Here is a 14024-nt window from a genome sequence, read left to right on the forward strand (position 1 = left end):
CACATGTGACAAGACATGGGAGTCTTATATAGACAGGTTGAAGGGGCAAACTGATTAAGTAACTTCATATTAAACCTTTTCCCAAACGAGTTAACACTACCTCATGGTGATTAATGGAGGGATCACAGTAGTCAGAATTAATTGGCGTGTTACAGCAAACGAGGCTGCCTATTGCGTAGCAACATGCAAACATCCTTTCATAAGGAATTACAATTCTGTCATTGTGCTGGTTTCAAGTGTCTCTGAACACTGGCATCATTGAATTGAGCTGATCACTAAAATATTTGAGAAGGACAAAACGAAAGCTTTTCTGACTCTGGTCCCTTCCTCACAGTCAGCTCAGCTTTTAAAAATCCACTGATTTGATGGATTGTTCTTACGATGACAGCAGCATTCCACATTGTCCGTTCAAATCAGCATTTCACCATGTGAAAGATTAGAACAGGCTGGAGAAGAAATTCTGCAGCTTACTTTGCAAGACTGTAGTCTCGAGTCACATGACTTAGACTCCAATCAGACTACAGTCATGAGTTTTATGACTTCACACTCGACTTGATAGTATGGTTAAAGTGTATGGAATGTCCTCACTGAACCTTTTTGCTAATATACATTTTTTTTTTGTAGAATTCAAATCTGAATTCCGTTATGAAGGAAACATTTGTGTTTTTCGATTATCTGCAAAAAATGATCGCACATTGCTGGATTCGCCGAAAAAAAAAAAAAAAGACGAAATCGAAGCGGAAACAGCCGAGTATGAACCCGACAGCATAGCCGGTGTCTACAATGGCGACCATTGGAATACATGAATGATGAATTTTAAGATACTTCGAGCAATGAACACTATTCTGAAGGGTCCCACGAAGACGGTGAAGAATACGAGCTTTATAAAGGCATTAAAGGTTATCAATTTGAGCCAGTTAGACAGCACACACGTTTGAATGCAGAAGAAAGTGCCGAGCAAGCAGTCAGACGCATGGAGCAGGATATGCTTCGTGTTGGAAACAAAGACTGGTAAGCATTTGTGAAGTTCTTGTTTGGTTTATTCGTCATAAACTGATAAATAGAAAGGCTTCGATATCCTGAATGTATATACGAAATTTTCATTCTTTTAAAATTATGCAAACGCCGTGTATATAGTAAATAGATACGCGACCACCCGGCTGCTCATTGTACAGCGCGATGGATCTGCCTACGTTTGTATGAGAAACTATTAGCAGTACGATGTGAGTCACTAATTTACGTGTACAAGGCTCGTTTATTATCGCACCAAAACAAACAGAAGATGATAGAGAGTCTAATCACAAATAAGGATTTTAATGAACGACATTCGTGACAAATGCAATAGCTGGTGATATCTTGCTTCACCATAAATATAATTTCACGTAGTAAACTGATGCCATAACCAGACAGTACCAGTCACATAATAGCAGGTTCACCTGTAGTGACGTACGAGGCTCCACGCCCGAAATGAGTCGTTTTTGCGAATTGGACCGAAGTACTGAAAAACCAACATTAATTAAGGTATACATTCCAAGCACCGATGTTAAAATGCACAGGAATAACAATTAATGTAACAATAAGGATGTTATCACCCCCCCCCCCCCCAAAAAAAATCACATTGCATTGAGAATAATGTTATTTATTGTTTTTACAGATAAAGAAAGTGCTGTATTTTCTCATTTAAACAAACAAACAAAAAACAAAGGATTGCAGTCAAAGATGATTACAAAGCTCAGCTTTCTCAAAACTTTTGCGACACCATTGTGCTTCCTTTTCACTCTTCTTACTTTTACCAATAACATTTGTCTTTGGGAGTTACGTGGGAAATGTAAACGTTTGCCACGATCCACAATTCACGATGTCCTTCCGTTTATTCCCGTTCATTTAATTCATTGGTCAGTCAAGCGTGCGCTTACATGTTGCGTCAAAACAGAGTTTTGTTGAAAATGAGCCGGAAAGTTCTCGCTTCTGTACTTAACTTCGAGTGACTTAGTCTATATAAAAAGTGTACTGACATTAAAAAATGGTAGACTAAGATAAATAACCTTTCCGATCATTAATATGTACCATAACCTGCACAAGTCGGTTTTTTTCCTGATCTTTTTTAGAGGGAATGTAAAAATAATCTGAAATACTGTGGTTACGCCCTCTCGTATCTGGGATGTGGCTTTCTTCAGGATTACCAGTCATGTTCAAACTCGTGTAATTGGGAGTCAGCACATATCTGCCATTACTTAAAGTGCCTCTGAAATACAGTATATATATTGGGAAAAAAAGGAAACCAAAACTGAGAACATTCCCTTACCTTAACACTCGCAGTTGTCTTACATGCATGAAGGGGCACAAACTAGTTCATTCCACACGCTGTATGACCATAAAAGTTTGTACATGTTCCATTACAGTGTGAAACAACATGGTGGACTAAATAGGAGATTGAGGACTGTGTCCTGATCACATCCATCTTTCCAAAAGCTGCCTCTAGCGTCATGATCCTGTGTTTCCTTTCAGACCACAAATTAATGAGGAGTTGCGGACTCTGATCTTGCGAATGTTGGACAAGAACCCAGACACCCGAATCACCATCTCTGAGATCAAGGTAGCACAGAGGAGAAAACGGCAAATGCTAAATGGACTCCATGGGGGTTAGTCACATGCTGCCAGGGTGGAATGTGGCACACTTCAACTAGATTTGCTCAATATGCTTGCCAGACATGATGGAACTTGTTTGTCCCAGTGGAGGTCTAGGTACAAACAAGTACCATGGTATGAAAAGGAGGGATATCCGGTATCAGGAGGGTGGCATTCCCTTTCCTTACTGTCTCCCAGATGTAATTAAACCATTTGTCAATGAGTCACCTAGAGTCATCGTCCCATGAGAGCTAGTTCTTGTACTTGTGGAACAAGAGCTCATTTGGCTGACAGAATGCAGACACGTACATTGTTGGTACATGCATTTATTTTGATTAGTTGTTTGCTGTTGTTAAGGACACAAAATTCAAGTTCGAGCTTGATGGCTCTGAACCTCTTAAAGTACTTTTTAGGTTGAAATTAAGCTTCTGTACATGTACATGTTAGGTAAGGTGAAATTTAGGAAAACCATTACGTTACACTGCAATTATATGGTTCTACAGTTTTAATTTGTTCAATGTTCACTAATCTTAATACTTTGTAAACACTGCTAGAATAATGATGTATACTCACAAAAAAAATCCAGTACAAGATGCAGAGAATCCCTGTCTGTACTGTGACATCTACAGAAATATGCAACCATTATGAGTATATAATATTCTTCATCCGTCTTTGTGACAATTGTTATGGAGCTTGTTGTATACAGTCCCGAACTGACAAATTTTCTGTCTTGAGACAATGATTCAGACCAGGCCTACATTTTGAAAGTCAATTTATATTATGTGTATAGACTGTAGAATCCAGAATAGATTCTCTGACTTACTTTGTACATGCCTTATATCTATACTTGTATATCACAGATTTTTTTTCTTTAAGCATAATCGGGGGAAAGTTGTGGAAACATGGGAAATTGTGCCTGAGCAGACTTGAAATCTGTCCTGATGAAAAATGGTTTGCTTTGTTGTTAACATTCTTATGTCTTTTTATTCCTATAATTGCACTTGGTTAAAAATCTCACTCTTCTGTTTGTTGTTGTCGTTCATGTACTATGGTTATTGGTTAACTAAGACTTTAATTTAAAAGCATAGCCTTTTGTTGAAAAATTTGCATTCATCTATCCATCCATCTTTTTTTTTTTTTGTCCTGTTCGGATGCTACGTCCAGCAGAATGGAGGATCTATATCCCTTTTATTCCAGATTATCTTTACTGTGTCATAGTGGCGTTTTGTTGTTTTGGTATTATAATGGATATTTATTGCGCATCAGAATCGATCAATCAAGCAGAACAAAGTTTCCCATGAGAAAAGAAGACAAAAGACAAAGTACTAACTGCAAACAAGATAAGAAAAGTAAAACTACATAGGTGGAACAATGACAGATTAAATATGGATGTTGCGTGAGATTGGAATGCGACACCCTATGAGGGAAGGACAGGACAATATAGGAAAGAACGTAACAGAAGTGTGGCGAGTGTAGCTACGTAAATTATAAACGTCTATAAAGATGAGCATGTGGGTGAGGGGATAGCAAAGCAATTCGCTTATTCAAGAGTTATTCATCGTTTTAAGTGGGTGGCCCCCCACCCAGTAAAAGAGTCCCAGGGGTGTGTTCCTACGGACACATGCAAGGGAATTGACACCGTTTTACATGCACAAAAAAATGACAGAAGCATCGTGTAATTGCTGTGCCTGCACCACGGTGGCTGAGGACCCCACCCATTCAATGGTCCAGGAGTCCACTCGAGAGGACCCTGGTCGACGGGACACATCCCACACCGAAGCGACCCAGGGCAGATCTGCCGACCCCATTTAGGCCCCGTAACAACTGGCCACCCGAAGAAAGCTGCAAGGACCCAATGCCACCCACCCAGCCATTCACCGCCCCATGCACCCCGCCAACAATGCAGCACAATGAGGCCTGAGGGTGTGACCGTGTCCCTTATTTTTTTTGAAAAGGAGTGGAAGGTGGTCCTTGACAAGATAATTAGGGGGATAACCCAAGAACCAGCCATAGCGCAAGAGAAAGTGGCCCCAACGCCAAGCAGTCACCCAGGCAATGCTCCCTAACATTCAAATCCCCCCCACTCAACACCGACTGCCCCCCAGAGATGAGTGTATGTCTTGCATTAAAAGAAATGGGAGATGAGTTTCTGTGATGGATTAAATTCTTCGGGGGGATTTAGCAGAGTGGCCAGGCACCTGGACCGAGAAACACCATTGACGTACTGATACCCGGTCCAACACCCGCACCCTCGCAACCTCGTACCAGTCCCTCAGGAGCCCCTGGGTATGTGAGGGCACCCAGATGATGTGGCCAGTGAGAACAAATATTTACAGCGAGTGGTGTGAATATGTGCTGTTTGAGTGATTAAGAGGTACGTCAATCCCGATTCTCACCTAAATTCAGTAGTTTCCTGCTTGGGGCACATACCACCTTCTACACATTTTCCTTAAATGTGGCCGTTTATTTTTGGGGGACCATCATTGCAATGTGTGCTTTGTGCTTGCCAAGCACGGCTTGGTAATTAAGCCATTGGACGTCACATTCCTTTTTGTTGAATGATTGCAGCATAGGTTACTGCAGTGAAATGCATGATGCATGTCTTTGTTTAAGGTGGACCAGTGGGTGACTCAGGGGGGCACTGACGGCCTGCCTCTGGAGGAGGAGCACTGCTCTGCCGTGGAGGTGACAGAAGAAGACATCAAGAACTCAGTCAAGTTTGTTCCAAGCCTCTCTGCTGTGGTAAGCAACGCATGTTACGTGAGTGCACAGTAATTTTGACCAGGGCTTATATTGTGGAAATTTACTATAACATGAAAATAGATGCTTTTAATTCAGAAAACTGTGCACATTTCTGTTATAGTCATGATAATTTTTGTAGTGGTTGTGAAATACTGTCTTTTACCTCCAGTACAACTCAAAAGGGATATAATATATAAAATGGACTTCACTTTATGTACTGGATACAATAGTCTTTGGAGGACGACTCAAAACGGTAAGTGCTAAATTGTGTGTTCAGACACTTTAACAGATTGTGTGCGATTATTGGCAACTGGTGTAAAAGTGGGGGAGAATACCATATTCGAGAGGTTTTTGCACTTCATGTAGCTTTGAAGGTTTTCACTGGAAAATATGCACGAGCAATGAAAGCACAAAATGAAGTTTAAACTTAAAAAATTGGAAGGTGTTTGTGGAAGAAGAAGTCTAACATACAGTATTGAGCTACAGAAAAAAAAGTCACTTCAATAATTTTGGGGGAAGCCAACATCTGCATGAAAGCCATCTTTTTTTTTTTTTTTTTTATTTAACTCAGCTCGATAGCCTGAAATCTTGAATTATCTTCCCAGCCTGATTAACTGCATTTAAAGCAAGATCCAAGGAAAATCGGATTTGAAAGGAGTTTTCCTATGGGTGTCTGACTGGCTTGAAGTCAGCCCCTAAAATATAGGTTGCTGAAGATTAAACAATAAGTTGTGATAATTTTTGTTACTAGCATTACTAGCATGCGAAAAGGATCCTTTTTCCCTGCTGCCTCACATTTTTCCTGTGCGTCCTCCCCACCCCAGTCATTATTATGCATAGTGTGCACCTGCCTTCAAGACGCACTCGCAACAGCAGGTTTCAGGTTTAATCATTCACATTGCACGTGTTGAGTTTTCATCTTATCCTGCCATAACACACAAGATGAACTGCATGGCAAGTTTGCCTTTCACTAGATCAACTTACATATCTTTTTGTGAAGCAAGCAAACTTTCAATAAATCTGTCACAAAGTCTTGTAGCAAGCGTACGCACTTGTTTTAGTCCTGTGCTGTTCCTGCTGCCAAACCCGCAATGCAAAAGCGATTGGAAAAGTTTGACACGTTCATATGTGTGTGTGTGTGTGTGTGTGTGTGTGTGTGTGTGTGTGTGGTGTGTGTGCGTGTGTGCCTGTGTGCCTGTGTGCGTGCGCGCGCGCCTGTTTCAGATCTTGGTAAAAGCCATGTTGAGGAAACGTTCCTTCAGTAATCCGTTTGAATGCCCAAGTCGGAGGGAAGAGAGGTCTATGTCTGCGCCCAGCAGCCTGCTCATGTAAGTTCAGACAACATTCTTGTCCAGATCTCTCCAATACACATAACTATTTTGTTTGTGACTCGTACAAAAGTCCATTGTTCGTCCAATATCTAAGGTTTCTCGGCGTTCAGGCTGTTGTCGCTACTTCCCTCCTGTCTCCTCTTGCTAATCTCTTCGGCGAGCTAGCATCCCTGCTGCAGCTCTAAGTGCTTTGTCTTGTCACCATAGAACCATAATTCATCCTATATTTGTATGCAGTGGGGCTTTACAGCTTTTTTAAGGCTTCTTTGTGTGCTGGTGTCAGAAATCATTGACAGAGAAGGATTGGGAGTATATCACCATGATAAGAGAATTACAGGCCCACCGAGCACGTTGCATCACATCCTTGCACACCTTTTAAACAGCAGTAAATGGCTGTAGCGGGGGCACCTATAGCTCTTCTGAAGGCACCTGCATCTGTTAAGTTGTTATATGACCCACACACTTTCATGAAGCACTATTGTTGTGGTGTAGATTCTAATCTCCCTCTGTCACAGTAACGGTGGACGAATCTGGTTATCTGCTCCTAATGTGTTTGCAGTAATGGCTGCTGGGCATGAAATACTGTAACTTTAACCTTCAAGAGCAATTGGATTGTTTTGGAAACTTGTATTTCTTCGTTATGTTGCCAGACTTGACTGCCTTAACTTGGAACTTTGTGCTTTTATCTGCAAGAGGTGACACATTGAGAAGCTTTTCAAAGTCTACGAGTGCTTTTATAGACTAACCACTTTCTCAGATGGCTTTCTAGCCAATGGAATTATGTGAAAACAACAACAACATGAAACCGAAGCAACTTTGGTCCATTCACCACGTCTGCACTAACAATGTGTAGGACTTGCAGTTGCCACAGAAATTCCTTGTGAATCCTGAGAATTGACATCTCCCAGCTGAAAGAAAAATGAATTAAATGGTGGTGAGCATTTAAATATGCCCTTCAGCAAATATGATTATCTGCATTCAATTATGTAAAACCCATGCAGCTTAATTGACAATTTATCACTTTGCGACGTGCTTAAATAGCAAACTAATTAAATAATATTGAACGATAAATAATTCAAAACAATCACATAGTAGCGTCATCACAGCCACCATTTTTTTTTTTCTCAGCTCCTGAGGTTTTCTGTACATAAATGGCTTTTCCATCTTTTCTCCCACTTTGCTGCAGGGACTCTTGGCCTTTCCGGCCATCTTTAAAACTGCACCCTTCACTCAGGTAACACGTGGCATGTATACTCACCAGACACGTTATCGGGTACACCTGCAAAAATCCTGAAGAGGTCCAGAAGAAGAGCTGGATTGTGTAATCTGTTGAATGTTGACAACTGGAGTAGTGGGAGTCCACAAACATCCAAAATCCTTTAAAAAAAAAAAAAAGTTGTCCATCTCCTATAAGATGTTCTGAATGTACAGTGAAGAAAATAAGTATTTGAACTCCCTGCTATATTGCAAGTTCTTCCACTTAGAAATAATGGAGGGATCTGAAATTTTCATCGTAGGTGCATGTGCACTGTGAAAAAGATAATATAAAAAGAACAATCCAGAAATCACAATGTATGATTTGTTTTTAAACAATTTATTGGTGTGATATAGCTGCAAATAAGTATTTGAAGACCTGAGAAAACCAATGTTAATATTTGATACAGTAGCCATTGTTTCCAATTACAGAGGTCAAACGTTTCCTGTAGTTCTTCACCTGGTTTGCAGAAACTGCAGGAGGGATTTTGGCCCACTCCTCCACACAGATCTTATCTAGATCAGACAGGTTTCTGGGCTGTCGCTGAGAAACATGGAGTTTCAACTCCCTCCAAAGATTTTCTATTGGGTTTAGGTCTGGAGACTGCCTAGGCCACGCCAGAACCTTCATATGCTTCTTACAGAGCCACTCCTTGGTTTTCCTGGCTGTGTGCTTCGGGCCATTGTCATGTTGAAAGACCCAGCCACGACACATCTTCAATGCTCTGGCTGAGGGAAAGAAGATGTTCCCCAAAATCTCACAATACATGGCCGCGGTCATCCTCTCCTTATTATAGTGCAGTCGTCCTGTCCCAAGTCCAGAAAAACACCCCCAAAGCATGATGCTAACACTCCCATGCTTCAAAGTAGGGATGGAACTGGTCATTCATCTTCCTCCAAACACGGTTCGTGGAATTATGACCAAGAAGTTCCATTTTGGTCTCATCTGACCACAAAACTTTCTCCCATGACTTCTCTGTATCCTCCAAATGGTCATTGGCAAACTTAAGACGAGCCTTGACATGTGCTCGTTTAAGCAGGGGAACCTTCCGTGCCATGCATAATTTCAAACCATGACCTCTTAGTGTATTACCAACTTCTTGGAAACAATGGTCCCAGCTCTTTTGAGGTCTTTGACCATGTCCTGTTGTGTAGTCCTGGGCTGATTTCTCACCTTTCTAAGGATCATTGAGACCCCACGAGGTGATATCTTCCACGGGGCTCCACTCTGATTGAAATTGACCGTCATGTTTAGCTTCTTCCATTTTCTAATGATTGCTCCAAAAGTGGACCTTTTTTCACCAAACTGCTTGGCAATTTCTCCGTAGCCCTTTCCAGCCGTGTGGAGTTTTACAATTTTGTCTCTCGTGTCTTTGGACAGCTCTTTGGTCTCGGCCATGTTACAAGTTTGGAGTCTTACTGATTGGCTGGGGTGGACAGGTGTCTTTATGCAGCTAACGACCTTACACAGGTGTATCTGATTCAGGAAAATACATGGAGTGGAGGTGGACTTTTAAAGGCGGACTAACAGGTCTTTGAGGGTCAGAATTCTAGCTGATAGACAGGTGTTCAAATACTTATTTGCAGCTGTATCACACAAATAGTTAAAAAAAAAAATCATACATTGTGATTTCTGGATTTTTCTTTTTAGATTATCTCTTCCACAGTGGACATGCACCAACGATGAAAATTTCAGACCCCTCCATGATTTCTAAGTGGGAGAACTTACAAACTAGCAGGGTGTTCAAATACTTATTTTCTTCACTGTATGTTGCCATTTTGATTCTGTATTCATTTTGCTCACATAATAAATCAACTAGCCAGCAATCCAATCAAAACGTAACGTGAAACAGGAATATGACAGAAACGGATCATTATGCAGCACCACCTCTCCGAGTGTCAAACAATACATTAAGCATAGAAAGCATCTGTGATTGTACTTAGCACTAAATAAAAGCCTGTTTTTCAAGAAATTTAATATTACAAAAAGAGGTGAGAATTAGGTTGGAATTGGTCATCTGATTGTACTTTCGTAATGTAAAATCTGAGTGAGTCTCACAATTTGAAGTGAAATTCAGACTTAAATAAATTCTGCCTTATTATATACTGTATTAGATACTGTATACAGGTGTCAAACTCAAGGCCCCGGGGCCAGATCTGGCCCGCCACACGATTTTATGTGGCCCGCGAAGGCGAATCATGTGTGTCAACTTTTAGCTTTAGCCTTGACAGAGGTCCTCCCTCTCTGGGTGCATTTGTGATATTTGAAAATGCTACATTTTTGAGCTCATTAGATTGTGCAGGTGTACCTAATGTTGTGGCCGGTGAATGTCGTCTGTCCGACACCCACCGCACCGGCGTCCGCTTCCCTCGTTCTCGAGGTGATTCAGCTGCTCTTTTTTTTCCCACCTCCGACTTTGTCATCTTCCTGCTGCTGCTGTCATTTTTTGCTGCTCAATGTAGTCTTTGTGTATACACCGCTCATCCTGAAAGGGAAGCCTTTCCCTGGTTACATTTGGGGCGAGCTGTATATGCCTGTACGTTGACAGTCATTTGAATTGTCTCCCCTCTCTGGATTGGTTCTTACAGAAAGGGCAGCACAGGTGACGGACCCAGGGAAGGAGAACTCGAGGACCTGCATGAAGATGAACCCTCCTCTTGAGTCTTAAGGATGCTTGTTTTACTTCATTTCCCCTTCCTTGGCTTCAACAGCGGTGCGCTTGTCACTTCACGTTCTACACAGCAGAGGCATGGGAATTGAATTTTTGCATTTTATAATCAGACTTGATTTTGTTTGCACTTCACGTTGGCCTCAGAGTAAGACGATCCCACCCATTTCCTCTTTGTATTCTGGTCTATTCTGGGGAAAAGTCAAAGATTGGACCAAGACTTCTTGTCGTGCACCATGTTGGACTGGAGCTTTTAGTTAGTTTTTTAAATCCAGCAAGTGCTGTCGACTGCTCTAGGAAAAAAATGACTAGTCCAAATGTATCAGTTCCTGTGGTTTTGCTAAATATGTGTGTATTTTGGGGTTTTATTCTATAAATTACTGATGATTTCAGCCCCAATTTCTGGAAACAACATTTATGGCATTTATTTGAAGGAAATGCAAACTAGCTCCGAGTGTTCTTTTTTTGTTTCTTATCATTTTTTTTCCAGAGCTGGATATTGGTCTTAAAGTGGACTACAGGGCTTTTTAATTTCTGACCAATGATTTGTTCTTTTATTACTGTGCCGAGATGTCTGAAGGTCTTATTGGAGTGATTCCCACCATCCTCCTATGATATTTTGGGCATTTCTATACTGCCTTCACTGCCCTTTAACCTACGAGGGTTCTTCAGAAAGTTGCGACATCAGACTTTTGAAAGTAATTAACTAAAAAAAAAAAAAAAAAAAAGCAAAACTTCACAGAACAACAAGCCCTTCCTTTCATGGCAAGAGTCTTCTAAAGTACTTGTATAACATACTTGAGACTAAGTATGTGGACAATGACAAAAGGTTCTGCATAATTTTGGCAACATACATCATCACTGATTTATAATGACACAATCAAAATGAAGTCAACTGAAGTGAAGAAAGAAATATCGGATTGGCCATTGACGAATTACCGACTATTTATGCAGAGTATCTCAGTTTGCGTTATACTACTTGAATGAAAATCATTTACAGTCATTGAGATCCGGAGCCCAGGACTTATCTTGATGGTCGTTTGTGGGTTTTGCTGTCTTGAGTAAGTGAACAGCATGCCTGAGTAGACCATTTGGGGGGGGGGGAAATACTCCATTTGCCTTCAAAATGTCTTGAGTTTAAAATGTTTTGGATCCTATACTATGCAACTTTTGTTCTAATAATTTATAGCATTTGTCTGAATCTCAGCAGAGGAAAAAAAATTGTGGTTCACTTCATGGCTTCACCTACAAAGTATTACTTTTGTGCCATTTTGTGGCATATTTGTGCTAAGGAACAATGTTGAAATGACTTGAAGAGCTTCATGTAGTGCGTTAATTCCATCTTGCGACATCTTGGTTCCAGAGAACTATGTTGTTGTCAGCTGAAGAGCTCCGTGTAGTGCTCTGGCGCCATCTTGATGTCAAGGAATTATGTTGAAGTGAGTTGAAGAATTTCATTTAGTGTTGTGGCGCCATTTTGAAGCTTAAGAGGTATGTTGAAGTGAGTAGAACAGCTTTACCAACAGCTTGATGCACCCATAGGTAGTTGTAAACCTTTTTAAGTGGAGCTTCATTTACTCAATTTTTTTTACTGTTCAGACCTGGGAGAACATGGTACAGTATACCTCAAAATCCTGCGTCCTCACTGGAACAATTGAGCCCTTGAAAATTGAAGTACTTTGCACAAAATGTCTGGAATTGATGTGAATCATCGCATCTAAATCGCATGTAGGATAGTCAGTTGTATTCTGATGTTGAATTCAATTGGAATGGCATTTTTTTTTCCCTGTACGTGGCTGATTAGTGGCTGTACTTTTGCATGCCCTCAATTTGGTCTCACCTTCAGTGTCCTCCAGTACAAGATGACGAGGGCACATTGCCGCAATGGACATTGGAAAATCCAAATTTCACCAATCCTGCCGACAGCCCTGGCCGCCATTATATCAAGGCAGAATGTTACTTCCATTTTAAAAGTGTTGGCAAGTGGGTGACTTCCTAATCATATCTTTACGGTTCAATTCTCAAAAATGTCTCTGTATTGCATAGTTGAAAAGATTCCATTTTGTGTGGTTTCACGTTCTTGTATCTTAGGGCTCCGAGGATGGGAACTCAATGAAGGGCTTTTTTTTTTTTTTTTTTTTTTAGCTTTTGACTTTTTGTCGGAACACTCAGGCCGTTCATCACGTGATCTGTGCTTTGCTCATCGCCCTTGAAAGTTAACCCGCTGCTTGCACTTTACATTGTTCAATTTACTGTAAATACATGACTTTTATATGACAGACCTGCCATACTGATATTGTGCATCGCCTTCAAAAGACAACAGATGCTTTATTCCTGGTTATGTATTTGCACTTAAATATCATTCAAACATTTTCAGTTTCTAAACCAGCTAATTCACAGCTTTGTACAGTCAAACTACGGATATGCTTTTGTTCACTTACCTGATGTGCATAAGCTACAAGCTTTTCATTCTTGTGTGAAGCATGCGTCTTATTTCAATATGTGCAAGAAGAGGCCCTAAAAAAAGGTCAATGTGCAATCACGTTATTTAAACCCTTGCGGTATTCTTCCGCTCCAGATAAATAAGTAACCTGCATGTTTGCTTTTTCTGCACATTTTTAATGGAAGTTGTGACACTTGCGTGGATGCTCGTCTTATGCATGTTGTTTGAGATTTTTACCTGGCAGTATTTTACGCATACTTAATGTAGTCTTACATGGAAGATGTCGAATGACATGGATTGCGGTGCTGTTGAAAGAGAAATAAAATAAAACCTGGGTATGGTAGTTGATGCACTGGAAATTATTTAGCATAAACTAATTGAAGGAGTACTATGAGCTTGTTGCTGTGTATTTTTGTCTTAATATATGTTGGTCTGTGGTTCTATGTTGCATTTTGTAATATTTCTACATGTATAGTGCTTAACACATTTATTTAGCCCGTCTGACAAAAAAAAAAAAAAAAAAATGAGGTCAAACAGCATCATGAATTGAATTGGTGTAAATATTTTTTTAATTTGTACTCGGCACTGATTTGATAAAATAAAACTTAAAATAATGCTCATCACTGAAAATGCAAATGTTTTTTTAAACATTGAGTAATGAAATAATTGTAGTTTTTTTTCATACACCTCGCTTTTTTGTTGTACTAATTTCAAGTGAAAATTAACTTGAAAAAAGTGAAAATTGTCAACAAAAAATTACTTTTATAGTACGAGTCATATTTTAAGTTTAATCCAATTAGTTTGAACTAGAAATAAGAAGTATGCTTGGCAAGATTTTGAATTTTTGCTGTGCACTGTAGAAAATTTAATGGAAACCAGATTTGTTGTTTATGCACAAATTGGGTCCGGCCCGCTGGACTTCTGTGAGAAGTCAGAAATGAAATAAGCAAAAAGATC

At 40.2% G+C, this 14024-nt stretch overlaps 1 protein-coding gene across 3 annotated transcripts in view; it reads left to right on the forward strand.

The window, feature by feature from the left end:
- Positions 1–13410, forward strand: part of camkk1a (calcium/calmodulin-dependent protein kinase kinase 1, alpha a) — a 52423-nt gene extending 39013 nt beyond the window's left edge. For 2 of the 3 annotated variants that reach the window (XM_061802772.1, XM_061802771.1), the window contains 5 exons: positions 2509–2596; positions 5242–5370; positions 6595–6698; positions 7888–7935; positions 10545–13410. In XM_061802772.1, the coding sequence (XP_061658756.1) occupies positions 2509–2596; positions 5242–5370; positions 6595–6698; positions 7888–7935; positions 10545–10617 (442 nt within the window). In that variant the 3' untranslated portion in view covers positions 10618–13410. The remainder of the gene's footprint in view (positions 1–2508; positions 2597–5241; positions 5371–6594; positions 6699–7887; positions 7936–10544) is intronic. The other variant, XM_061802773.1, reaches the window with a different exon arrangement.
- The last annotated feature ends 614 nt before the right edge of the window (positions 13411–14024 follow it).

The sequence above is a fragment of the Syngnathoides biaculeatus genome, chromosome 18 (genome assembly GCF_019802595.1).
Source record: "Syngnathoides biaculeatus isolate LvHL_M chromosome 18, ASM1980259v1, whole genome shotgun sequence".
NCBI classification, from domain to species: domain Eukaryota; kingdom Metazoa; phylum Chordata; class Actinopteri; order Syngnathiformes; family Syngnathidae; genus Syngnathoides; species Syngnathoides biaculeatus.